This window comes from Leucoraja erinacea, chromosome 6, assembly GCF_028641065.1.
Source record: "Leucoraja erinacea ecotype New England chromosome 6, Leri_hhj_1, whole genome shotgun sequence".
Classification (NCBI taxonomy): Eukaryota; Metazoa; Chordata; class Chondrichthyes; order Rajiformes; family Rajidae; genus Leucoraja; species Leucoraja erinaceus.
In genome coordinates this window covers 63,517,964-63,545,391 of record NC_073382.1, presented here as the reverse complement: position 1 = coordinate 63,545,391, position 27,428 = coordinate 63,517,964, and the positions used below count along the sequence as shown (strand labels likewise).

Here is a 27,428-nt window from a genome sequence, read left to right as displayed (position 1 = left end):
GTCGAGGAGTGCCGGTCGAGGGACCGGTCTGGAGGCGGGCAAGCCTGTGATTCTAGGTAGAGTCCAGATAGGCAAGGAAGCGTTTATCGAGGGTGTGGATCTGGCGTTGACTATAACATATAACAACATATAACAATTACAGCACGGAAACAGGCCATCTCGGCCCTACAAGTCCGTGCCGAACAACTTTTTTCCCTTAGTCCCACCTGCCTGCACTCATACCATAACCCTCAATTCCCTTCTCATCCATATGCCTATCCAATTTATTTTTAAATGATACCAACGAACCTGCCGTCACCACTTCCACTGGAAGCTCATTCCACACCGCTACCACTCTCTCAGTAAAGAAGTTCCCCCTCATGTTACCCCTAAAGTTCTGTCCCTTAATTCTGAAGTCATGTCCTCTTGTTTGAATCTTCCCTATTGTCAAAGGGAAAAGCTTGTCCACATCAACTCTGTCTATCCCTCTCATCATTTTAAAGACCTCTATCAAGTCCCCCCTTAACCTTCTGCGCTCCAGAGAATAAAGACCTAACTTATTCAACCTATCTCTGTAACTTAGTTGTTGAAACCCAGGCAACATTCTAGTAAATCTCTCTACTCTCTCTATTTTGTTGACATCCTTCCTATAATTGGGCGACCAAAATTGTACACCATATTCCAGATTTGGTCTCACCAATGCCTTGTACAATTTTAACATTACATCCCAGCTTCTATACTCAATGCTCTGATTTATAAAGACTAGCATACCAAAAGTTTTCTTTACCACCCTATCTATATGAGATTCCTCCTTCAAGGAACTATGCACGGTTATTCCCAGATCCCTCTGTTCAACTGTATTCTTCAATTCCCTACCATTTACCATGTACGTCCTATTTTGATTTGTCCTGCCAAGATGTAGCGCCTCACATTTATCAGCATTAAACTCCATCTGCCATCTTTCAGCCCATTTTTCCAAATGGCCTAAATCACTCTGTAGACTTTGGAAATCCTCTTCATTATCCACAACACGCCCTATCTTGGTATCATCTGCATACTTACTAATCCAATTTACCACCCCTTCATCCAGATCATTGATGTACATGACAAACAACAAAGGACCCAACACAGATCCCTGAGGCACCCCACTAGTCACCTGCCTCCAACCCGACAAACAGCCATCCACCATTACCCTCTGGCTTCTCCCATTCAGCCACTGTTGAATCCATCTTGCTATTCTTGCATTTATACCCAACAGTTTAACCTTCTTAACCAACCTTCCATGAGGAACCTTGTCAAAGGCCTTACTAAAGTCCATATAGACAACATCTACTGCTTTACCCTCGTCAATTTCCCTAGTAACCTCTTCAAAAAATTCAAGAAGATTAGTCAAACATGACCCTCCAGGCACAAATCTATGTTGACTGTTCCTAATCAGACCCTGTTTATCCAGATGCTTATATATATTATCTCTAAGTATCTTTTCCATTAATTTGCCCACCACTGAAGTCAAACTAACAGGTCTATAATTGCTAGGTTTACTCTTAGAACCCTTTTTTAAGCAATAGAACAACATGCGCAGTACGCCAATCCTCGGGGACTATTCCCGTTTCTAATGACATTTGAAATATTTCTGTCATAGCCCCGGCTATTTCTACACTAACTTCCCTCAATGTCCTAGGGAATATCCTGTCACAGGACCTGGAGACTTATCCACTTTTATATTTTTCAAAAGTGTCAGTACTTCTTTTACTTTGAAACTCATAGTATCCATAGGTACTCTACTTGTTTCCCTTACCTCACATAATTCAATAACCTTCTCCTTGGTGAATACCGAAGAAAATAAATTGTTCAATGTCTCCCCCATCTCTTTTGGCTCTGCAGATAGCTGCCCACTCTGTCTCTCCAATGGACCAATTTTATCCCTCGTTATCCTTTTGCTATTAATATAGCTGTAGAAACCCTTTGGATTTACTTTCACCTTACTTGCCAATGCAACCTCATATCTTCTTTTAGCTTTTCTAATTTCTTTCTGAAGTAGAGTTGTAGTCCATTGCAGGGTGAGTGGGGTGCGAGAGTGTGTGTGTGTGTGTGTGGAGGCCCAGAGCTGCGGGAGAGTCAGGGCGAGTTGGTGCCGCGCCGGCACCTCTGTAAAAATACATGAAAATCTTTTTCTTTACTTGCTTGATAATTATATTTCATGATAGTTAATAAATGCAACCATGCAATATTTTGTCATATTATTACACTAAGTAATACATGTTTTATTGTACTAGTTATACACTGGAATGTAGTGATAGGACATAATTTTATTTTACCCTCTTGGGAGACTAACTTGCCCCCGCCCTCAAGCAAAACATGAAATGATGCCCGTTTGACAGCTCCGGCACCTAAAAAATTAGCACTGCAACACTGCCCAGGTGCCAATTGATGCTATGCTCATCCCACATGGTAATGATCACTGCAGGGGCACACACAGTGGCAGGCCTGGGCAGCAGCAAACACCCAAGCAGGAAGCTCACTGGTATTAAAAAGGCCCTTTGAGACTATTCAAATAATTTTTGATTGCACCATGATATGATCGGGTTTTTTTTAAATCCCTTCAGCATCTGGGTCTCCCACATTTTATTGCTGTTCGGGACAAAACTGCAAAATCAGATCCAGATTTGTTTTTGAGCAGGCACATGGTAGTACTCACCTTCCTGACCCAGAGGAATGGAAAATGTATGAGGTTAAAGTGTCCTCATCAAAACTGATGTTTCTGGGACCTTTGGTTATATAGGAAGTTTTTTGCAGCTTTTCCAGCAACAGCCCCTAACACCAATTTGCCTTTTAATGTTGTAAAACATTGTTGCCAATCTTATTGCTGACCCCCATATAAAACAGTGGCCACTGAACATTTAGGGAATTTGTACTGATGCAGATTATGGGTTCAAATTATTGCAAATATTAGTTGCGATGGATGGATTAAAAAAGTGAGAAGACAAAAATATTGTTAAATAATTTGGTTATAGAAGAACACTGCTTTACTGTGGTTAACTGGTTAACAGCCTCTGCTAGTTGCTTAATTAGGTATTTATAAATGGAAGCTGCAACTTTGAACGAGTAGAGGAAATAATAGACACAAGATAAGCTTATGTCCTTTCTGGTTTCACAGCAACGTTTTTAAACAATAATTTTACAACCCATTTGGAGTTGCGGCGGCATGGCCTGTTGAAAATTTCTGATATCTTAACTAATTAATTATGGTGTAATTCTATATAGACATTAGGCCTCTAATGGTCCATGTGTGCATCCTGGGTAGAAAAAAATCCCCATAAATGTAACAACAGGATTATTGTCTTCACATATTTTATGCCCAATAAATATGTACAAATCTCATTAAATTCTAATCACATTCTCACTCTTGGTAAAAAAAAAAGTAAAATTTAATGATAGACACAATTTTTAAATTTAGCGATATAAGCTTTCTGTTAGACTTTTACTATAACATAAGAATCAATGCTGCGTTTCTTAAAGGAAAGCAGTTGAACAGATTTCATTTTATTTTAATGTGATTTCAATCGATTTGTATGTTTGTCATCTTGTTATATACCATAAATATATTTCATAATACCAGTGCAAGTTACCTGAAATATAATTAAAAATTGAATATAGGATACTTCTGAAAGATAACATTGTTTCAGAACTCCTTGGATCATTACAAACATTCATGTGACATCTATAATTCATTTTCTAACTTAAGTAAAATTAGATAGCATCAGCCACCAAACACTTGGATATTGTGTTCTATTCATTTTCATCATTATATTTTTGAATCAAACTTTTTGCTGAATGATAACTGCAACTTTCAGTGGCAAAAGAGAGAGAGAATTATAACTTAAATATTTTGGTCACCTGTGTAGCAATTTCCTTTTTATCATCCATTTGTTCCCGTGTTAATCTGTCCGTTTCATCTTTTACCTTTGCCAAGGATTTACGAAAGTGTTCTTTAAAAATAAGAAAATAAAAATGAAGAATCACAGTGTAAGGTATGTGATATAATTAGCATATGTAATTAGTATATGTAATGTCTTGTGATGTCTGGTGCAAGTATGCATGTGTGGGGGAGACTCAAGGTGGCGTCCTGGAATAAAGAAGCTTGTTAGATTACTCCCGTGTCTGAGCCTTATTAAAGTCTCTTCCAAGCATCCAAATACACAACACGCAGTTCTCCCAGTAATTTCAGATCCATAATAGGCTCAAATAGCTTTCATATTCAGTCCCTTGATGTACGCAGTCAGCAAATATCACCTTTAAATAAGTGCTGCAATTAACTTTCCTATAAATGAGTTTTCATAGATGACAATTGATGTGATTTTCTATCTTTTTTGAAGACGTGACCAAAAAGGTTGATGAGTGCAGACCTGTAGACTTGTACATGGTGTTCACTAAGGCATTCAACAAGGTTCTGCATGGTAGGCTGCTCTGGAAGGTTAGATCGCATGGGATCCAAGGAGAGATAGCTGAATGGAGCAAATTGGCTCCATGGAAGCAGAGGGTGATAGTGGATGGTTGCTTCTCGGACTTGAGGCCTGTGACTAGTGGTGTGCCTCAGGGTTTGGTGCTGGGCCCGTTACTGTTTGTCATCTACATCATTGATTTCGATGAGAACATACAGGGCAAGATAAACAAGTCTGCTGATGATACAAAAGTGAGTGATTTTGCAGATAGTGAAGATGGTTGTGAAAGATTGCAGCAGGATCTGGATCATTTGGCCAGGTGGGCTGAGGTGGGTTGATGGAATTCAATACAGGGAAGAGTGAGGTGTTGCATTTTGGGATGTCTTACAAGGGCAGGACCTACACAGTAAATGGTAGGCCTCTGGGGAGAGTTGTAGAGCAGAGGGATCTAGGAGTGCAGGTGCATGGTTCCTTGAAGGTCAAGTTGCAGGTAAATAAGGTGGTCAAAAAAGCTTTTGACACATTTGCCTTCATCGAAGGGCTGAACGGCCTACTCCTGCACCTATTTTCTATATTTCTATCAGTCAGAGTATTGAGTATAGAAGTTGGGAGGTCATGTTGCAGTTGTATAAGACATTGGTGAGACCGCATTTAGAATATTGTGTTCAGTTCTGGGCAGCATGTAATAGGAAAAATATTGTCAAGCTTGAAAGGGTTCAGAAAAGATTTATGAGCATGTTTCAGAACTAGAGGGTGTGAGCTAAAGGGAGAGGTTGAGTAGGTTGGGTCTCTATTCCTTGGAGCGCAGGAGGATGAGAGGTGATCTTGTACAGTGGAGGTGTACAAAATTATGAGAGGAATAGATCGGGTAGATACACAAAGTCTCTTGCCCAGAATAGGGGAATCGAGGACCGGACGACACAGGTTCAAGGTGATGGGGAAACGATTTAATAGGAATCTGAGGGGTAACATTTTCACACAAAGGGTGGTGGATGTATGGAACAAGATGCCAGAGGAGGGAGTTGAGGCTGGGACTATCTCATCGTTTAAGAGACAGACAGGTACATGGATAGGACAGGTTTGGAGGGATATGGACCAATCGCAGGCAGGTGGGACTAGTGTAGCTGGGAAATGTTGGCCAGTGTGAGCAAAAAGGAGGAATAGCATGTCATATTTTACTTGGGTAGCTTACAACGCAACATTCTCCTATTACACCAAACTCCACCCCCCATTTCGAAGTCCCCTTTCTTCCCCCTCTCCACCTGGACTCCCACCTATTTCTGCCCTCGCCCTCCCCTTTCATTTACATTCCTACCTCCAGTATCACAATTCACAACTCTTTAATCCTTTTGTCTCACATCTTGTTTTTCATCTCCAGCCTTTGTACAACCATCTGCCTATCACGTCCCCCTCCCCCCACATCTTTAGCCACCTATTATTTGCCAGGCTTGATACTGCCCCTCCTCTCTTCCAGCTTTGTTCTCCCACCCCTATTAGCCCGGAGCAGGGTGCCGACCCGAAACATTACCTATCAATGTTCTCCAAGGAGAGATAAAGAGCCCAACCCGCTAAATTACCCCAGCTCTTTGTGTCTTCGAGTTTCAAAGTGAAGGAACCAGGATTCTGATTAATGGAAAGGGAGCACTAAAAACATAACCCAATCAATCTGATGCCAAACCATTGGAATTTCTGAATAATCAGAAAGTTGATTATCGGAGTATTATTATATTATCTTCAGACCAAGATGAAATATACCCCACGCTGTTGAAAGATGGAAGGGAGGAAATTTTGGAAGCTCTAATTATCATTTTTCATTTAACTTTGGCTGTAGGAAAGTTAGCAATAGATTGAACGATTACTAATGTTGGACCAATATTAGAAAAAGGAAGAAATTAGAAACCAGTTAATTCAACTTCACAATAAATAGTTGGACCCTGAGGAATGTTGCAGAGTAGAGGGATCTTGGAGTGCAGGTACACATTTTCTTGAAAGTGGCCTCAAAGGTATGAAGATCAGTCAAAGGTGGTAAAGAAGACATTTGGTACATTCCCCTTGATTAGTCAGGATACCAAGTATAGAAGTTGGGATGTGATGTTACAGTTGTACAATGTATTGGTGAGGATTTGGAGTATTGTGTTCAGTTCTGGCCTCCCTGCATGTCATCAAGCTGGAAAGAGAGCAGAAAAGATTTATGTGAATGCTGCAAGGACTCTATAAGGCCTGAAATATAAGGAGAGATTGGGCAACCTAGGACTTTATTCATTGGAGTGCAGGAGGCTAAGAGGTGATCTTTGCAGTTGTATAAAATCATGAGGGAAATGATAGGGTGAATGCACTGAGTTTTTACCCAGGGTAGAGGAAATCAAGAGCCAAAGGAACAGGTTTTAGATGGGAGAGGAAACATATAATAGGAACCTGAGGGGCAACCTTTCCCACTCAGAATAGTGGTGGGTATATGGAATGAATGGAGGGATATGGCCAACTGCAGGCAAAGTGGCTTAGGACCTACTTTGTGAGCAGCTCAGATTGGACATCTTGGTCTGCATAGCTGAGTTGTGCTGATTGACTAACTTCATTAATGGGTAAATTAGGCGGCGCGACTGCCGTTTGCAGCGGCCTCTGCAGTCCGTCTGTCTTTTTTTAATTTTTGTCCTGTTGAGTGTATAGTTTGTAGTGGTTTATGTATTGTTTTTAACTGTGTATATGTGGGGGGTGGGGGAAATTATTAAATCTCTTCCCTGTACGGGGGACCCAAGCTTTTCTCTGTCGGGTCTCCGTTGTCGTTTAGGCCTAGCACCATGGAGCGGTCTCCAACTGGAACGACCCGAGGCTCCAGTCGCGGAGCCTGCGGACTTACCATCGTGGAGCTGGCCGGCTTCGGAGCGTGGAGAGCTGTGGTGGCGCGCGGCTGCAACCCGACTCCGGAGCTTCGGAGGCTCCAGCCGCAGGCCCAGTGGACGGTAACATCGGGAGCTCGCGGGTCCCTGGTGGGATACCGCTTTTCGGAGCTCCCGCAACGGCAATTTCTCCCGCCCGAATTGCGGGGTTGAAAACGACCTGGAGGGGGGGGGCCTACATCGCCCGGCGCGGCTTTAATGGTTGTGGGACTTGCCAGTGCCCGCTGGGGGCTCCAACACCAAGACCCAGAGCAGGGTCTTCCATTGCCCGGCGCGGCCTTAACGGCTGCGGGACTTACCATCGCCCGCCGGGGACTTTGACATCGGGAGAAGAATGGAGAGCAGGGGAGAAACAAGACTTTGCCTTCCATCACAGTGAGGAGGAGATTCACTGTGATGGATGTTTGTGTAAATTGGGTTGGTCTGTGTCTTGGTCCTTGTTGTATGACTGCAGAAACCAAATTTCATTTGAACTTCATTTGAGGTTCAAATGACAATAAACGGTATTGTAATTGTAATTATTACCTTTCATTTCATTAAAACATCTGGCCATCTCATGGATTTCAACTTCTCGAAGCTTAATGACTTTGGCATGTTCAATACTTCCAACATTTTTGTATTCTAGCCAATACTCTTTCACGACTGTCATCTTCAGGATCTCCTGCTCCACATTAGCTATACTGATCTGCATATCTACTCCAAACAGGAAAACAGTACGAATTTTAAACATGTTTAATATATAGTGGTTACAATTGACCTATTAATGTAACGTTTTTCTGAAAGGCCTTCCACTCTTCACTTACGATATCCTATCCCGTTCATGTCACATTCTGATTGGACCGATCCACACATATGGACTCTGATTCCTCAGTGTCTCGGGTTCAAATTTCCCATTGTGGTTAAATCCATCACTGCATCTCCCATCTCATTAGCTGTTCCTCTACCTCAGATCTACACTTTCCCTGTCCTCCTCTCAACAACAGTCCTCAATCCTCAGTCACACTGGACACTTTTCCTCCAATATATAAATCATTCAGCTTTGCAATTCCTTTTCCATTTTTCAAATATTTAAAACCCACCTCTGATTACGTTTTTGGTAACCCTCAATTAGTACCTTTATTTCACAGTATTTTACTCTGTATCTAAATCAAACACTTCAAAAGTTATTGTAATTCAAAAAGTTAATAAAAACATTTTTATTTCAAACTTGACTTCTAATGTAATGAGACATTGAGAATGCTTTGAAATGTGAGAGGTGGAGTCTGCACAATAAATATATTGCTCTAATTTTGACAGTAAATAATAGAACACAGTAACATTCAATTAATCCAGTACATTCAGGATTCGGACAATTTCCTATCATTGTGGTTAAATCCATCACTGCATGTCCCATCTCATCCCTCATCCCCCTCCTGGACAATTAGATGTTATTCTGATCAATACTCAAACTTAAATTTTTTAAACAATATAAAATAGAATATTTTCCAGGGAATCAAGTGAGTTCAAAAGGAGCATAGCTCATGTGTATTAGAGGAAATGTGCAACTCATCGGCGGTCACTTGAAACAAATATGACTGTCCTCTCCTCTCCATAGGGTCATCCACGTGTGGGTCTGCAGATGTCTGTAGAGGCCGATCCATACACCTTGGTGCAACATGGGCCGTGGAGACTAGTGGTGGTTGGTAGTCATCGAGCCCCCTTCTCTCTCTCCTTACGGTGCTGTCACTTTGTTTCTGCGACACGGCGTAGTTCCAATTCGTGACGTGCAGCTCCTTCCTGCACAGATTTCCTCCAGGAGTGCCTGTGCAGTGCAATGTGCTCCCAGTTGCTCTATTTGATGTGGATTTTCTTCAGACTGTTTTTGATGTTGTCCTTGAAGCGTTTCTTTGGCCCGCTGGGGCCTCGCCAACCTTCCTAACTAACGTCCTGGCGTGTCAGGGGGAACCTCTTGACCAACATACCACCGCATTTGGGTTTCCGAACAATCATACAGTAGATTAATGCAGTCTGACTGTATTGTGAATATAAGATTGTTCAAATGCAAATTCGTTTGGCATCTTATAAAGACATGAATGGTAAATCTTCAATGCAAGTCAATTACTTTTTTCTTCTGCTATCTGGCACTACCAAATCCCAAGTGTAGTGAATTAATGGAATTTTACTGTATTCTATTATTTACTGACCATATTACTGCAATATATTTCTTGCTCAGTCTCCGACACTATTTAAAAAAAATATATATATCTAATTTAGAGTATTTTGTTTCCAGGTCTGTTACGCTGCTGCAAGTAAGAATTTCATTGTTCTGATGTCGGTACACATCACATTTAAATACTCTTGACGTCACTGTATGAAATTGGAAACTTACTCCAAACTAAAATAGAGTTTTAGGAGAGTTAAACTTTTTTTATCAGAACAGGTCTTAATTTTGATTTCTGGAGTTGATCTCGCATCATAACTACAGATTGGTTACTACTGATTTAAAAAAATGTAAATACAACACTATTCATATGCCAAATATTAAATGAAGGAAGATAACAACAACAACAACATTTAATTCTAATACCTGCCAAGACAGACTAAAAAGAACAATTAAAATTGAACAGTATATAAAAACCAAGAATGAAAATGTGAATTCACCTACAAGAGCACTAGATCATTCAAGATAAAGATTATACACTTTGCAGAGGATGATGGTACATGCAAGCTCTAGTTTAGGACAAATTTATTAGGCAGAAATAAAAAAGGTTTTAAAGAACATGAGACAACCAATACCATTCAATTTGCGTTCATTTTGTTTAGATAGCTCCATTTTATGTTTCATGGCCTGTTCTACTTGTTCAATGCTGATTAACTCTTTGCGTTCCAAATCTTTCTCTTGTCCCTTGGCCAAATTATATAAATTCCTGATGTGTTCCTTTTGCTCCTTCGTCAATTGTTCATTCTTACAAAAATGCAAAAAAATCCAGAAATATTTATGAACATTGGTACATTGTACATGTTAATGGAGTTACTTCTGCTATATGTGCACTGCTTAATTGTATCAAATGTAGACAAAATAAAATTTGTTCAATTTCGTAAGCTCTCCTTCACTGAAGGAATAAAAATAAGTTTAGAATAACATCGATTTAACAGATATTGGTATAGTGCATGGACCTCACCACACCCCCAGCTTGCATGGCCTCCCCAGCCTCTTACAGCCCTGGCTTCTGACACCATCCTCAGCTCGCAAGGTGCAGAGCTAGGAATTTTTCAGGACGGTCTGGTTGACAAGGCTGTTGTTGCGGCTTACGTTGTAGCCCCTGGGTACAGCACTTTCTTCATTCCACTCCCCGCTCCACCGCTCTGAACACTCTGCCTCTTCCCCCACCTCCCTCCACCGCCTCCTCCCCTCACTCTGTCCACTCAGTCTCTCCCCTTGCACCATCCACCCCACTTCATCTCCTCCTCACCCGGAGTCGCCGACATACTCCACCTTGGAAGATGTCAGTGACTACGGGGGAGAGGGAGGAGGAGGTGGTGGTGGAGTGGGGGAAAAGCTGAGTAAACAGAGTGACAGGGGAAGAATGCGGTGGAATGGGGAGTGGACAAATTGATGGGCCGACAGGAAGCAACAGCAGCAGGTGGGAGGGGAGGGAGCCCCACGATGATCAAGCACATCCTGTTGGTATGGGCGGCATGAAGCGCTGTCCCCAGGGATTACAATGTGAGCTGCAACTTCAGCCGGACTTGTGCGTCAGATGGAGTGGCATGGAAGGCCTTAAAAGATGGAAGTGTGGCGGCTCCCAAGGGTCGGGCCATTTCCACTATCTAACCCCTCGGCACGGCAATGGACAAGTCCAGGGGTGGCCCTTAGCTACAGGGATAAAGGGTTTAGGCGCAATCTCTCTCTTGCGGTCCCGTCTGGACAGGAGAATAACACCTAATAAAGTCCTTGATTGTGGCCAACATTATCAAGGAACCCTTCTACCAGTTATACTGTGTTCACTCTCCCATTGGGCAGAAGAAACTAAATTTTAAAAGCTCGTATCATCAGATTAAGAAACAGTTTCCCCCACTTAACAGGCTTTTGAATGGTCCTCTCATGTACTTAGATTATTTTTTGATTACCCAAATTGCTTCTTTGCAGTCCTTGCACTTTTTATCTGCACTTTCTCTTTGCCTGTAACACTTTATACTACGTTATTAAAAATATATATATTTTGCATTACCTTGATAAATGTTTACACTTATGTATATTATGCCTGGAGGGAAAGCAAAATGTTTTTCTCTAACTAGGTACATGTAACAATAATAATAAAAAACATAAAGCTGTCAAAATGGTTTGAGAAAATCTCAATCATTTTACACTTAATCAAATACAGTCTGATCCAATTTCCTTAATCTTTGAAATTTGGTCACTGAAGAGCTATTTAAAAACAGCAACCAGCTATTGTGAATAAACCCCAAAACAACAATGAGATAATGAACACTTCATTTTAGGTGTTGGCTGAAAGATAATTCTTTCCCAAACACTTGGGACAACTCACCTGATCATTTTCTAAGTAGTGCCTCAATACTTTTAATGCCAATGAAAGGCAGAGGATAACACCTCAGTTTAAACCTCAACTGCTAGACAACACCTTTGATAGTGCAGTCTTTTCTCAATGCTGTTGAATACATTTTGTGCTCATTTTACTTGATTCAACAATTATTCAGAAGTAATTAACCCATAAACTAACCAACAGTTGTCATTTAACCTTATTAGATACGAGACAATGTGAAAAGTAGTTAAAAAAAATAAAAAATTCTCAATTTTTAACTTTAAGCCAAATGAAAGAATGCCAACCATTTTTGGCTTAGAAAAATATATGGAGCATTGTGATCCATATTAGACATCATAGGCACAAGCTTGGCAGTATTATACAGGAATGTTTAGAACTGTTTATAATATCTTCCTTTAAACAGTAACCACAAAATGCAAGTCTAAATTGAAAGATCACTAAACCAAATTAAGCATAGATTGTAAAAATACTAATCTAAACAACGTGTTTTATTCATGTGACAGTGCCTTACTCGTTCTTTTCTTCTTGCGTTCGTTTCATTAAGTCCTTTTAATTTAATTGTGCATTTTTCAATAGCTGCTTCCTTCACCTGAAATCTTAGAAGAAAATTAAAATCAACAAACCAGGCGTTATTGATCAACATTTAATAACCCCACCCCCCAAAAGTATCATTGGGGTTAGGTTATTAGAATAATTAAGATTACAATAGCCTTGTAAAATAGCTTTATCTGATCTCACATACAAAAATACATTTCAGAAAAAAAGTTCAAGTCCATAATAACAATTCCTGACATTTTAATATTTTACAATTGATAAACAAAGTTGTACCCATTTAAAGACACAAAATGCTGGAGTAACTCAGTGGGTTAGGCAGCATTTCTGGAGAATGTGGGGCCCTTCTTCAGCAGCAATACGGGAAAAAAATAGCTTTGAAGATCAGTTTTAAGCCATAAAAATGGAGGTATAAGGAATTTAAACAGCTAAAGACATAGCTGCCAATGGTAGTGGGCACAAAAAGAGCCAGAGCATGAGTGAACAGAATTCTTAGGATGTATATGGCAAAAATATTTTAAATCTCTTCCTATCTTATAGCATAAGGTTGAACTGAATGAACCTGTTTATGGAGGATGGATGCTGGAAAGCACCTTAAAGCATCTGGAGGAAGCACATTACAAAACAGATTTCAGATTCAGATTCAGATTCAGATTCAATTTTAATTGTCATTGTCAGTGTACAGTACAGAGACAACGAAATGCATTAAACAACGAAATGCATTTCAGTTATAGATGGGTTGATGATGAAGTTCAAATTCGTTATGTTGTGGGTGGAAAGGTTATGTTGATAGATGCTTAGCTCAGGTTGAATTACCATACAAAGTTTGAAGACATAGAAGGGAGGTCTGAAGAAGGGTCCTGACCTGAAATGTAACCTATCCATGTTTTCCAGGGATGCTGCCTGACCCGTTGTGTCACTCGAGCATTTGTGTCTAAGTTTGAAGACATTCAGCCAGAGATAGTTGCCAAGATGTGAGATTAATCATTGACAAAGTTATAGAATTCACAGCATGGGAAAAAGGTGCTGGCTGCATTGATCTTAAATGTTTAACAGTAGTGACATCAATATAACTACTTTGGAAGGAAATACAAATAATAAATACATTTCTTACAAAATTGCATATCAAATAAGGTACAATTAACTATCCACTTATGTAACTGAAACTGTACCTCATCCAATTCATGAATGCTACCATTTCAAAATACCCGAAGTCAGGATTGATATACAATGGCATAGCGTGGGGGGGGGGGGCAGAGGGGCGGTTGCCCCGGGCGCTAAATTTTTAGGGGCGCAAAGAAATTGTTGGATACATTTTTTAAAATAAAATTAAGAGGTCCGGGGAGCCGTTGGAGTGAGGAGGAGTTACCTGGAGCTGTGAGTATAAAAACAGCGCGGGGCTTGCTTGTACAGAGGCCCGGGGAGTGAGGAGGGGTCACCTGGAGCTGTGAGTATAAAAACCGCTGTCGTCCACTGGGCCCGCGGTTGGGTCGAGTGGTCGCTTCCGCCGGAACGTGCCCCAGCTCCGAGTTCTGGTCGCCATTGTCCCAACTCCGAGGCCAGGTTGCCGCTGCCGGTGCTCCAGCTCCAATGCCGTGTGACCGCTGTTGCTGTCCCCGCTCAGAGGTCAGGCCGCAGCTGCTGCTGCCGCCATCCCAGCCGCTGCCGTCCCAGCTCCGAGGCCAGGCTGTCGCTGTCCCCGCTCCGAGGCCAGGTCGCCGCTGTCGCTGCTGCTGCCGCCTTCCCAGCCGCTGCCGCCGTCCCAGCTCTGATGCCGGGCTGCTGCTGCCGCCTCCCCAGCTTCGAGGCCAGGCTGTCGCTGTCCCTGCTCCGAGGCCAGGCTGCCGCTGCCGCCGCCCCAGTTCCGAGGCCAGGCCACCGCTGTCGCTGTCCCCGCTCCGAGTTCTGGTCGCCGCTGCCGCTGTCCCAGCCGCCGCTGCCTCAGCCGCTGCTGCCTCTGCCCCAGGCGTAGACGGGGGGGGATACGACAAAAGAAGTCGCATCCTCCGAAGGAAGAGACCAAAAACGTGTTCCTTCCCCTTCCCTTCCCCGTCCCCTTTCCCTTCCCTTCTCCCACCCCCCCCCCCGCTAATGAGGAGGCTCAAAACTTAAAACTGCCCCGGCGCTCAAAACCCACCCTACGCCACTGTTGATATATGTGAGAAAATCAACAGGTTGACACTCTCCCAGTAATTCAAAGGTTCAAAGGTCTGTTTATTGTCACGTGTACGAATTAAGGGACAGTGAAACTCGAGTTACCATACAGCCATGCTAAAAAAAAAGCAACAAGATACACAACTACATAAAAGTCAACATAAACATCCACCACAGCGGATTCCCCACATTCGTCACTGTGATGGAAGACAATAAAGTCTAATCTTCTTCCTCTTTATTCTCCCATGGTTGGGGCAGTCGAACCATCCGCAGTCAGAGCGATCGAAGCTCCCGCAGCCAACGATCATATCCCACATGTTGGGGCGATCGTAGCTCTCGGGGTGGTCGAAGCTCCCACGGCTTGGAGCTCCCAAAGCTGGTCTCTAACAGGGACCGTGAACTCCACGATGGTAAGTCCGCAGGCTCCCATGGTTGGAGCTCCCGAAGTCGGTCTCCAGGACAGGCTGACAGCTCCACGATGTTAGGACGCAATGCGGACGGAGATACGAGACGGAAAAAATTTGCATCTCCGTCGAGGTAAGAGATTTAAAAAAGTTTCCCCCAACCCCCTTTCCCCTTCCCCCACCCTCCACATAAAACAAGCTTAAAGAACACTAAAACATACATTAAACACATACTAAAAAACACCAAAGAAGGAAGGAGCGAGACAGACTGTTGGCGAGACAGCCAATGTGGGCGACTAGTAAGGGTGACGAATGCAGCCTTGCAAGTTATTTCCTCTCTTTACAACCATGGTGTATCTTCCACTATGATGTAGGAGAAAGTAAGAGAAAGCATTTGTGATTTATAGTGAAATGAACAGATGATGCATAGATAAACACAAAATGCTGGAGTAACTCGATGGGTCAGTCAGCATCTCTGAAGAAAATGGGTGTAAGACTTGAGTGCCATGGCTACTCATTTTACTTGGCGAATGTGAGAGGAGTCAAAAGGTAAGTTGTCGAGGGAGAGGACAAGCTCCTGTGGGCACAGGAGTGTTAGTAGGAGGAAAATTGGTTGGATAGAACTTGATTTTATATTTTTCTTGATGATTGGCTATTATCACAACTGATGGTTAAAATACTAACATGCTAGATTCTCCAATCATACTTTAAATGGAAACACAGCCTTTATTTCAACGTTCATCCAGCTAGCAATCCCACCAAAAACTGCATAACACATCGTCACCTTAAATCTTACATTCCCACTCGTTAATTATTTTGAAATAATCATGTATGGTTAAATTTAATATAGGTTCATGCAAACTCAAGTATCACTCCTCATACGTGTTATATTAAATTTACAGATCTACACCTTGTCCGACACCCTCTTCACCTTCACTGGCTCTCCACAAGGCTGTGTCCTCTCCCCACTTCTCTTCATTCTCTACACTGATGACTGCAGATCCACCCAGCCAAACCGCCACTTTGTAAAATTTGCTGATGACACAGTTCTCCTGTCTCTTCTTCCCAGCCACACACAACATCACAGCTCAGCCCTGCAGGACTTTATAGTATGGTGTGAAAAGTCTTGTCTTGAGCTAAATATAAGCAAAACCAAGGACATGATTGTGACTTTTCCCCCCCAACAGAGACAGATGGCTGAGGCAGCCACCACTATCATCCAGCAGGAGATAGTGGAGGTATACAAATACCTGGGAAAGCCTTCGACAACCTGCTAAGGTTTTCCTCTAACATAGAGGAAATCCTTAAAAAGTGCCATCAGAGACAGTACCTACTCAGGAAGCTGAAGTCATTTGGGATTAACAAAGACATTCTCACTCCATTCTACTACGCATTCATTGAAAATGTAATAACCTTCTCTTTCACTAGCTGGTTCCACTCCATCACCCTGCAAAGCAGAAACCGCCTGTTGAATGTGGTCAAGGTCTGCTCAAAAATCATTGAGCAGCCCGTCCGAACTCTCACTGCCCTATGCGACCAACAGTCTGTAAAGTTAACACGCAGGATTCTTCAGGACCCCTCTCACATCCTGTTTCCTGAGTTTGAGTGGCTCCCCTCAGGACGCAGACTCCGCTGTCCGGGTTGCCGGACACAGAGGAGGAAGGGAACCTTCATCTCCAGGGCTGTCCAGCTTTTTAATGCTGATCACCGACTCATGAACATATGATATGAAATAACCTTCTATATACACTTTTTAATTGAAGCACTTAGGAAGCACTTTAAAACTATTGCTATGTGTTGACTGTTGATGGGCGGTGTGTGTTGTGTGATTGTGCAGTGTGTCTGTGAAATGCGTGTGCTGGTTGATTGTGCAGTATACGTGCTGCTTACGTTTGTTGATTGTGTCCCTTTTTAAAAAGCTACTGTAATGCGCCTTTTTAAATTGCCCCTCGGGGACGAATAAAGTGCTTTGAATTGAATTGAATTGAATTCCTAAAATGTTATTTTTATTTTTATATTGATTAAATGATGATCAAACCTGTGACAGGATTTATGAAAAGTATAGGCATTTAATTTTTTTGCACTAGTATTACCCTTCAAAATAAGTGTTAGACCAACATTTTTAGTGCTAAATACTTTTTTAACAAAAGTAGAGCTTCTTAGAAAATTAAGAAAACATGATAATCATGATCAATAAACAATCTTCTGGAGGAACTCAGTGGATCAAGCAGTATAAAGTGGAAATAAATGAACAGTTGTCATTTTGAGTCGATATGCTTCCCTGGACTAAATGATTAGCGGGGAGATAGCCAGAATAAAGAAATGAAGATGGAGGGATAGTGCAAGAGCTGGCAAGTGATCGATGGATCCAGATCAGGTGAGGTGAGGTTGATTGTCAGGTGGAGTCAAGTGTGGGAAGGAAGGGTGGAAATAGTAATTGAGGCTGGGAGTTGATAGATGGAGGTAACAAAATCCAAGATGAGATTCTATGATAGATTCTGATAGGAAAGGAAGCTGAAACATGAACCAAATAAAGTGTCGGATGGGAACAATGGGGGTGGACACCCGAGAGATGCACGTGTGTGTGGTGAACAGATGGAGATGCTCTGTTGTATATGTACTGACTTAATAAGCTACTACCCTCTAAACATTTACTAAGTGGTTTTGAGTCTTCCAGCAACATAAATTACGTGCAATCTTTAATTGATTCTGTGTTGATGGAACAGTTTTACCATCAGTAGAACTGAATTTTCCATTTAAGAGTGTCGGATAAGAAAATACATGAGATAGACACGAAGATCATGAGTATTCCTGAGTGGCTCATCAGATTGATAGAAAACATCTGCAACAAGTGTTTAAAGTGCTGTTGAAGGGAAAGGAAAGTAACAGAATGGATTAGATCAATACAAGGTTAAGCAAATTATTCACTGTTACCAGATTCATTTCATCTACTGGTGAAGCCATGAGGAACTTTTCATGGAAAAATAATCGTCTTATGTAGAAATTTTTTAAATACTCTCATATTTGCCAATGCCAGTGACTTTATAGCAACATCATAGATATGCAGAAAATATATATACACATATCCAGTACAATATTTGGCAGATGCTAATAATTACTCTGTCCATATTGTTCTTCTAAAAGCAGCAGAAACTAAACCGAATGTGAGAGACTAAAGATGTTTAGGCAAAATCAAAAGGATGCCATTTTATGGGGCAGTGATATTTGCCATACCATAACATGTATCTGTGAATCAGAACACAAATAAACTTGATGTCACAAATAAATAGAGCAAAAATATGCAAGTGTCAAGGAAAGCAGAATGATGGATAAGCTCAGCAGATTTGGCAGCAGCAGGGTCAAGCTGGAAAAAAAATCTATGGATAAGCATGTTTTAAGTTGCAAAAAAGAGGTAAGGAGAGCACAGAAGGAATGCCTGTGACAGGGTGCAAATCAAAGTTGCCAAGTTAACAATTAGTTTAATTATAAGAAAACAATGTCATAGATAATGTTGGTAATGAAGAATACCTAATGTCCAGATTCAGAATGCAAAGTTTGGATAAGAAAATAGAGTCAAGAGTCAAGAGAGTTTTATTGACAATGAAATTCCTGCTTGCTGCAGCACAACAGAATATGTAAACATAATACAGAACAGGAGATAAAAGTTCAGTATATACCATAGACCATATATGTACACAATAAATAAACAGATAAAGTGCAATAGAATGTTATTGTTCAGAGCTTGTTTGATGTCATGTTTAATAGCCTGATGGCTGTGGGGAAGAAGTTGGTCCTGAACCTGGATGTTCCAGATTTCAACCTCCTGTACCCTCTATCCAGATTCAGATTCAGATTCAATTTTAATTGTCATTGTCAGTGTACAGTACAGAGACAACGAAATGCATCCGATGGCAACTGAGAGATGAGTGTGTGGCCAGGATGGTGTGGATCTTTGATGACGTTGGCAGCCTTTTTGAGGCAGCCACTGCGATAGATCCCTTCGATGGCAGGGAGGTCAGAGCCGATGATGGACTGGGCAGTGATCACAACTTTCTGCATTCTTTTCTGCTCGTGGACTTTCAAGTTGCCGACCAAGCTACGATGCAGCCAGTCAGTACGCTCTCTACTGTGCACCTGTAGAAGTTCGAGAGAGTCCTCCTTGACATACCGACTCTCCATAATCTTCTCAGGAAGTAGAGGCGCAGATGTGCCTTCTTTATAATTGCATCAGTGTGCTGGGACCAGGAAAGATCTTCGGAAATATGCATACCCAGGAATTTGAAGCTCTTGACCCTTTCCACCATCATCCCGATGATATAAAGGGGATTGTAGGTCCCTATCCTACCCCTTCCAAAGTCCACAATCAGTTCCTTGGTTTTGCTGGTGTTGAGAGCCAGGTTGTTGTGCTAGCACCATTTGGTCAAACGGTCGATCTCACTTCTATACTTTAGCGCATCACCATCAGTGATTCGTCCCACAGGGATGTTGTCAGCGAACTTGATGATGGAGTTCACACTATGTCCGGCTACACAGTCATGAGTATAGAGTGTGTACACAGGGGGCTGAGAATGCAGCCTTGAGGTGCTCCCGTGATGATTGTTATCGAGGATGACACATTTCCACCAATACGGACAGACTGTGGTCTGTGGATGACGAAGTCGAGGATCCAATTGAGAGGGATGCGCAGAGACCCAGATCCGTGAATTTGGTAACCAGCTTGGAGGGGATGATGGAATTAAACGCTGAGCTGTAGTCTATGAACAACAGCCTGACATATGAATTTTTGTTGTCCAAGTAGTCCAGAGCGGAGTGGAGAGCCCGTGAGATCGCATCCACCATTGACCTGTTGTGGCAGTAAGCGAACTGCAGTGGGTCGAGGTTCTTGTCGAGTTAGGAGTTGATATGCGCCATAATCAACCTCTCAAAGCACAATCACCACAGGCATTAGTGCCACCATTGAGGCACATCACCTTGCTCTTCTTGGGCATCGATATTATTGATGCCCTTTTAAAGCAGGTGGGAACCTCAGAAGTGAAAGATTGGAAATGTCTGTAAAAACTCCAGCCAGTTGGTCTGCATAGGTTTTGAGAACACGACCGGGTATTCCATCAGGTCCAGGCTCTTTCCGAGGGTTCACCCCTCTGAAGGATCTTCTGACGTCGGCCACTGTGACTGTGACTGAAATACCATCACAACGAATGGGGGCTCGGGAAGGCACATCAGTGTTCTCCCTATCAAAGCGCGCGTAGAACGTGTTGAGCTTGTTAGGGAGTGACGCTTCGCTGACATTTGAGCTGCCTCCTGATTTTGTCTTGTAGGAGATGATTGCATTCAAGCCCCGCCACAGTTGCCGAACATCCTTCTCATCCTCCAGCTTGGAGCAGAAGTCAAAAGACAATAGACAATAGGTGCAGGAGTAGGCCATTTGGCCCTTCGAGCCAGCCCCGCCATTCAATGTGATCATGGCTGATCATCCCCAATCAGTACCCCGTTCCTGCCTTCTCCCCATATCCCCTCACTCTGCTATTTTTAAGAGCCCTATCTAGCTCTCTCTTGAAAGCATCCTGAGAACCAGCCTCTGAGGCAGAGAATTCCACACTCACTGCCCTCTGAGGCAGAGAATTCCACAGACTCACCACTGTGAGAAAAAGCGTTTCCTCGTCTACCGTTCTAAATGGCTTATTCTTAAACTGTGGCCCCTGGTTCTGGACTCCCCCAACATCGGGAACATGTTTCCTGCCTCTAGCGTGTCCAAGTCCTTAACAATCTTATATGTTTCAAGGAGATTCCCTCTCATCCTTCTAAACTCCAGAGTGTACAAGTTCAGCTGCTCTATTCTCTCAGCATATGACAGTCCTGCCATCCCGGGAATTAACCTTGTAAACCTACGCTGCACTCCCTCAATAGCAAGAATGTCCTTCCTCAAATTAGGGGATCAAAATTGCACACAATACTCCAGGTGTGGTCTCACTAGGGCTCTGTACAACTGCAGAAGCACCTCTTTGCTCCTATATCCGATTCCTCTTGTTACAAAGGCCAACATGCCATTCGCTTTCTTCACTGCCTGCTTACTTTCATAGACTGATGTACAAGGACCCCCAGATCCCGTTGTACTTTCCCTTTTTCCAACTTGACGCCATTTAGATAGTAATCTGCCTTCCTGTTTTTGCTACCAGAGTGGATAACCTCATATTTATCCGCATTAAACTTCATCTGCCATGTATCTGCCCACTCCCCCAACCTGTCCAAGTCACCCTGCATTCACATTTACTTATGAAGTCTGTAACGACTGTGGCGTATTCATTCAGGTCCGTTGCCGAGTCCTTGAACATTGCCCAGTCTACAGACTCCAAGCAGCCCTGGAGTTGCTCCTCTGCCTCCCCCGACCAGCTCTGTACAGTCCTCACCTCAGGGGGTGCGCTCTTCAATTGCTGCCTGTAGGCAGGAATCAGCAGCACCGCACTATGGTCGGATTTACCGAAGTGGGGGCGAGGGATAGAGCGAGAGGCACCCTTGATGGTCTTTTAGCAATGGTCGAGGGTGTTTGATCCTCTGGTGCTGCAGGAGACATGTTGGTGGAAGTTAGAGAGCGATTTCTTAAGGTTGGCTTTGTTGAAGTCCCCGGCTATGGTGGTAAATGCCTCGAGGTAAGCGGTCTGGTGCTTGTTGACCATGATAAAGACCTATCTTGTTCAACCCTTCTCTGTAACGTAGGTGCTGAAACCCAGGCAAACATTCTAGTAAATCTCCTCTGTACTCTCTCTATTTTAATGACATCTTTCAGATAATTTGGCGACCAAAATTGTATACTATACTCCAGAATTGGCCTCACCAATGCCTTGTACAATTTTAACACTACATCCCAACTTCTCTACTCAATGCTCTGATTTATAAAGGCCAGCACACCAAAAGCTTTCTTTACCACCCTATCTACATGAGATTCCACCTTCAGGGAACTATGCACAGTTATTCCTAGATCCCTCTGTTCAACTGCATTCCTCAATTCGCTACCATTTACGTCCTATTTTGATTTGTCCTGCCAAGATACTTATCAGCATTAAACTCCATCTGCCATCTTTCAGCCCACTCTTCCAAATAGCTCTCTGTGGACTTTGAAAATCTACTTCATTATCCACAACCCCACCTATCTTAGTATCATCTGCATACTTACTAATCCAATTTACCACTCCATCATCCAGATCATTGATGTATATGACAAACAACAGTGGACCCAACACAGATCCCTGAGGCACCCCACTAGTCACTGGCCTCCAACCTGATAAACAGTTATCTACCATTACTCTCTGGTATCTCCCATTCAGCCACTGTTGAATCCATCTTGCTACTCCACTATTAATACCCAACAATTGGACCTTCTTAACCAACCTTCCGTGTGGAACCTTGTCAAAGGCCTTACTGAAGTCCATATAGACAACATCCACCGCTTTACCCTCATCAATTTCCCTAGTAAATTCTTCAGAAATTTCAAGAAGATTAGTCAAACATGACCTTCCAGGCACAAATCCATGTTGACTGTTCCTAATCGAACCCTGCTTATATATATATTTGCTCACCACTGACGTCAAACTAACAGGTCTATAATTGCTAGGTTTACTCTTAGAACCCTTTTTAAACAATGGAACAACATGCGCAGTACGCCAATCCTCGGGCACTATTCCCGTTTCTAATGACATTTGAAATATTTCTGTCATAGCCCCGGCTATTTCTACACTAACTTCCCTCAATGTCCTATGGAATATCCTGTCAGGTCCTGGAGACTTATCCACTTCTATATTTTTCAAAAGTGTCAGTACTTCCTCTTCTTTGATCCGCATAGTTTCCATAGCTACCCTACTTGTTTCCCTTACCTCACATAATTCAATAACCTTCTCCTTGGTGAATACCGAAGAAAATAAATTGTTCAATATCTCCCCCAGCTCTTTTGGCTCTGCAGATAACTGTCCACTCCGACTCTCTAATGGACCAATTTTATCCCTTGTTATCCTTTTGCTATTAATATAGCTGTAGAAACCCTTTGGATTTACTTTCACCTGACTTGCCAAAGCAACCTCATATCTTCTTTTAGCTTTTCTAATTTCTTTCTTAAGATTCTTTTTACATTCTTTATACTCCTCAAGCACCTCATTTACTCGATGCTGCCTATAATTATTGTAGATCTCTCTTTTTCCGAACCAAGTGTCCAATTTCCCTTGAAAACCACGGCTCTTTCCAATTATTACTCTTTCCTTTCAACCGAACTGGGACATAAAGATTCTGTACTCTTAAAATTTCACCTTTAAATGTCCTCCATTTCTCTACTACATTCTTCCCAATTCACTCCTTTTAAATTTCATTTCACATCTCCTCAAAGTTAGCCTTTCTCCAATCAAAAACCTTCACTGCAAACTGCAGGTATTCAATGCATTGGCTCGCCATTATGCTACTTTTGGTCTATGTTGACCACCCATCTAGATGACTTCCAATTTTTATATGTACAGTATCATTTTAAATACAGCAGAATCGTTTCTTGGAAAAATACATATGCCCATTGCATGGTCTCAAAGTGCAAAATGTGGAAGTAAAAATTAATTGGTGGAGTTCCTTTGCTATTGCCCTATCTTATCTCATTCAATTGACAAATAGGTGACTGCATTTTTATTGTTTGTAGAAGACACACTGTGATAGAATGTGTTAAAAGAGACCAACCAAGGGCAGCAGATGGCAAGAAAAAGAGGAAGCATGAAGAGAATGTCTTAAACAAAAACTGTCATTAGCAATAACACATGTAATTTGAGGATGCATACTTACCTAAATCCTAGAAAAGCTTCTGCCAAAGTTGATTTATCATCACCAAGTCCTTTGTCTTTCTTTTTCTTTGCCATTTTCACTTCACGATGATGTGCTGTAATATATTTTCAAAAGAATTATAACAATTTTAAAAATAGCTTTTGCAAGTCATATGTGCCACAATGTTGTGTCAAGTATAATTAGTACTTGTTAACCATTTATTTTACTAGAAATACTTATTAAAATACAAAACTGACTGCAATGCAAATTAAATTAAACGAGAGAGGCACCTAATACAAAACATTGTCATGCTGAACAGATTAATAAATGTTGGCATGTGATGTCTTAAAGATGCACATTAGGTTAACATTTTCAAGTCAGATTGCAATGATATGAGGGAATGGAAAGAGAAGCAGCGTTCATTCACATACCACACCATTTGAATATCTGGTCACGAATGTTGTAGCAAAAATAGTGATGTAATATTAATGGGGAAGTAATTCAAGTTTGATTGAATAGACCTGCTGATTCTTCTTGCTGATTAATTTCATTGTACATGTACAAATAATATCAGATTACACTTTTGATTGTAACTTTGGAAGAACATAGATTACAAGAGCCAATTAAATATGTTATCATGGTTAGAAGTTCCTTCCCACACTGACATAGGATGCTAACATCACATCTTGCTAGTGTGGACAGTATACGCTCTTGTAAATGCAAAGAACGTGGAGCTCAATGCCTCACAGTAGTTGTATCTTCAGTCATTAGCTAATTTATATTTAATATAAACAATCTTGCAGCACATTGTCTCTTAATTTACTGAAATAATTAGGTACATGTAACTTTGAGGTTCAGTTAATGGATTTAAATATCCTAGCTGGCGAATTTCCTTGTAGTGCTAGTAATGGAAGAGTTTCCTTGGAGATTTTACAATTCGGCATTGAATCTAAACTCTTGTGAATGGAAGTTCTCAACAATATTTAGTTCAAATTATGAATTTAGGAAAGTGACTATGAGAATTTATACCCCTCCACCATAGATGACGCTCGTACCAGGGTCTCTTCCATACCCCGCAACACTGCTCTCTCTCCCCATCCCCCCACTCGCAACAAGGGCAGAGTCCCCCTAGTCCTCACCTTTCACCCCACCAGCCGTCACATACAACAAGTAATCCTCCGTCAGTTTCGCCACTTCCAACGTGACCCCACCACTCGCCACATCTTCCCATCCCCCCCATGTCTGCCTTCCGCAAAGACCGCTCCCTCTGTAACTCCCTTGTCAATTCTTCCCTTCCCTCTTGTACCACCCCCTCCCCGGGCACTTTCCGTTGCAACCGCAAGAGATGCAACACTTGTCTCTTTACCTCTCCCCTCGACTTCATTCAAGGACCCAAGCAGTCGTTCCAGGTGTGACAGAGGTTCACCTGCATCTCCTCCAACCTCATTTATTGCATTTATAACACTAACGCAATTATCAAAAAAGCTCATCAGCGCCTCTACTTCCTGAGAAGATTACGGTGAGTCGGTTTGTCATGGAAGACTCTCTCTAACTTCTACAGGTGCACAGTAGAGAGCATGCTGACCCATGTTGCATCGTGGCTTGGTTCGGCAATTTGAGCGCCCTGGAGAGGAAAAGACTACAAAAAGTAGTAAACACTGCCCAGTCCATCATCGGCTCTGACCTTCCTTCCATTGAGGGGATTTATCGCAGTCGCTGCCTCAAAAAGGCTGGCAGTATCATCAAAGACCCACACCATCCTGGCCACACACTCATCTCCCTGCTACCTTCAGGTAGAAGGTACAGGAGCCTGAAGACTGCAACAACCAGGTTCAGGAATAGCTACTTCCCCACAGCCATCAGGCTATTAAACCTGGCTCGGACAAAACTCTGATTATTAATAACCACTTTCTGCTATTTGCACTTTATCAGTTTATTTATTCATGTGTGTATATATTTATATCATGGTATATGGACACATTTATCTGTTTTGTAGTAAATGCCTACTATTTTCTGTGTACTTAAGCAAAGCAAGAATTTCATTGTCCTATACAGGGACACATGACAATAAACTCACTTGAACTTGCATCCGCTGCTATAGATGTCAGCTGATCTACATCAGTGAGACCAAGCGGAGGCTTGGCGATCGTTTCGCCGAACACCTCCGCTTGGTCCGCAACCAACCTGACCTCCCGGTGGCTCAGCACTTCAACTCCCCCTCCCTTTCCCCATCCGACCTCTCTGTCCTGGGTCTCCTCCCTGGCCAGAGCGAGCAACACCGGAATTTGGAGGAACAGCATCTTATTCCGCTTGGGGAGTCTGCATCCTGTGGGCATGAACATTGAATTCTCCCAATTTTGTTAGCCCTTGCTGTCTCCACCCCTTCCTCAGCCCTCGGGCTGTCTCCTCCCATCCCTCAACCCTCGGGCTCCTCCTCCTTTTTCCTATCTTCTCTCCGCCCCACCACCAATCAGTCTGAAGAAGGGTTTCGGACTGAAACGTTGCCTATTTCCTTTGCTCCATAGATGATGCTGCACCTGCTGAGTTTCTCCAGCATTTTTGTGTTCCTTCTATTTTCCAGCATCCGCAGTTCCTTCTTAAACATGAGAATTTATTAGCTGGATTGATCAGACAGTCCATACTCCTTTTGTTCTTTGCTATCTTTAAATCCAGGGATACTTCTGCCTACAGTGCAGCCAGGTCGAACCTGAACAAAGGCATAAAAAAGGCCAGACATCCACAGGCAAAGGGTAGAAGAACACTTCAATGCCGCGGACACCAGAAGCATGTGGCAGGGTGTCAGGGACATCACTGACTAGAAGAGCAGCCCCGCCTGCCCCCACGGTGATATCACACTGGCCAACGAACTGAACACCTTCTTTGCCCGGTTTGAAACTGGCAACACCACCAGGAGTGGAATAACTCCGGCCATGGCGGTGGTACAGGCCTTAACACTGAGCACTCAGGAGGTACAGTGCGCTCTGCGTAGGATCAATCCATGCAAGGTTGCAGGCCCGGATGGAGTCCAGGGAAGGGTACTAAAGGACTGTGCTGTACAGCTGCAGGAGGCATTCACGAGAATCTTCAATCTATCTCTATCTCTGGCAACGGTCCCCAAGTGCCTGAAAACAGCCACCATAGTGCTGGTGCCGAAAAAGTCCAAAGTCACCAACCTGAACGACGACCGCCCGGTTGCCCTAACTCCAATCCCAATGAAGTGCTTCGAAAGGCTGGTCCTCTCCCATATCAAATCCAGCATCCCTGCCTCACTGGACTCTCATCAATTTGCATACAGGGCAAATAGATCAACAGAGGATGCCATCTCTGGCTCTTCACACTGTCCTGACTCACCTGGACAGACAGGGCACGTACGTGAGGATGCTCTTCGTTGACTATAGCTCTGCATTCAATACGGTCATCCCCACCAAGCTCACCACCAAACTCCACCAGCTAGGTCTCAGCTCGCCGATATGCGATTGGATCCTGAACTTTCTGACGGAGCGACCGCAGGCAGTGAGGCTGGGCCCGCACCTGTCCTCCACTATCACCCTGAGCACCGGCACACCACAGGGCTGTGTACTAAGCCCCATGCTCTACTCCCTCTTCACTCACGACTGTGTTCCTGCATTCGACACCAACACCATCGTGAAGTTTGCAGACGACACAACA

General features: G+C 42.7%; 1 protein-coding gene across 2 annotated transcripts in view; it reads right to left on the bottom strand.

Moving 5' to 3' along the window:
* ccdc83 (coiled-coil domain containing 83) overlaps positions 1-27,428 on the bottom strand; it is a 44,632-nt gene that overhangs the window by 10,205 nt on the left and 6,999 nt on the right. For both annotated transcript variants that reach the window (XM_055637219.1, XM_055637218.1), the window contains exons 2-6: positions 23,781-23,874; positions 12,374-12,458; positions 10,094-10,262; positions 7,844-8,011; positions 3,877-3,968 (exon numbers count right to left, since the gene is read on the bottom strand). In XM_055637219.1, the coding sequence (XP_055493194.1) occupies positions 3,877-3,968; positions 7,844-8,011; positions 10,094-10,262; positions 12,374-12,458; positions 23,781-23,854 (588 nt within the window). In that variant the 5' untranslated portion in view covers positions 23,855-23,874. The remainder of the gene's footprint in view (positions 1-3,876; positions 3,969-7,843; positions 8,012-10,093; positions 10,263-12,373; positions 12,459-23,780; positions 23,875-27,428) is intronic.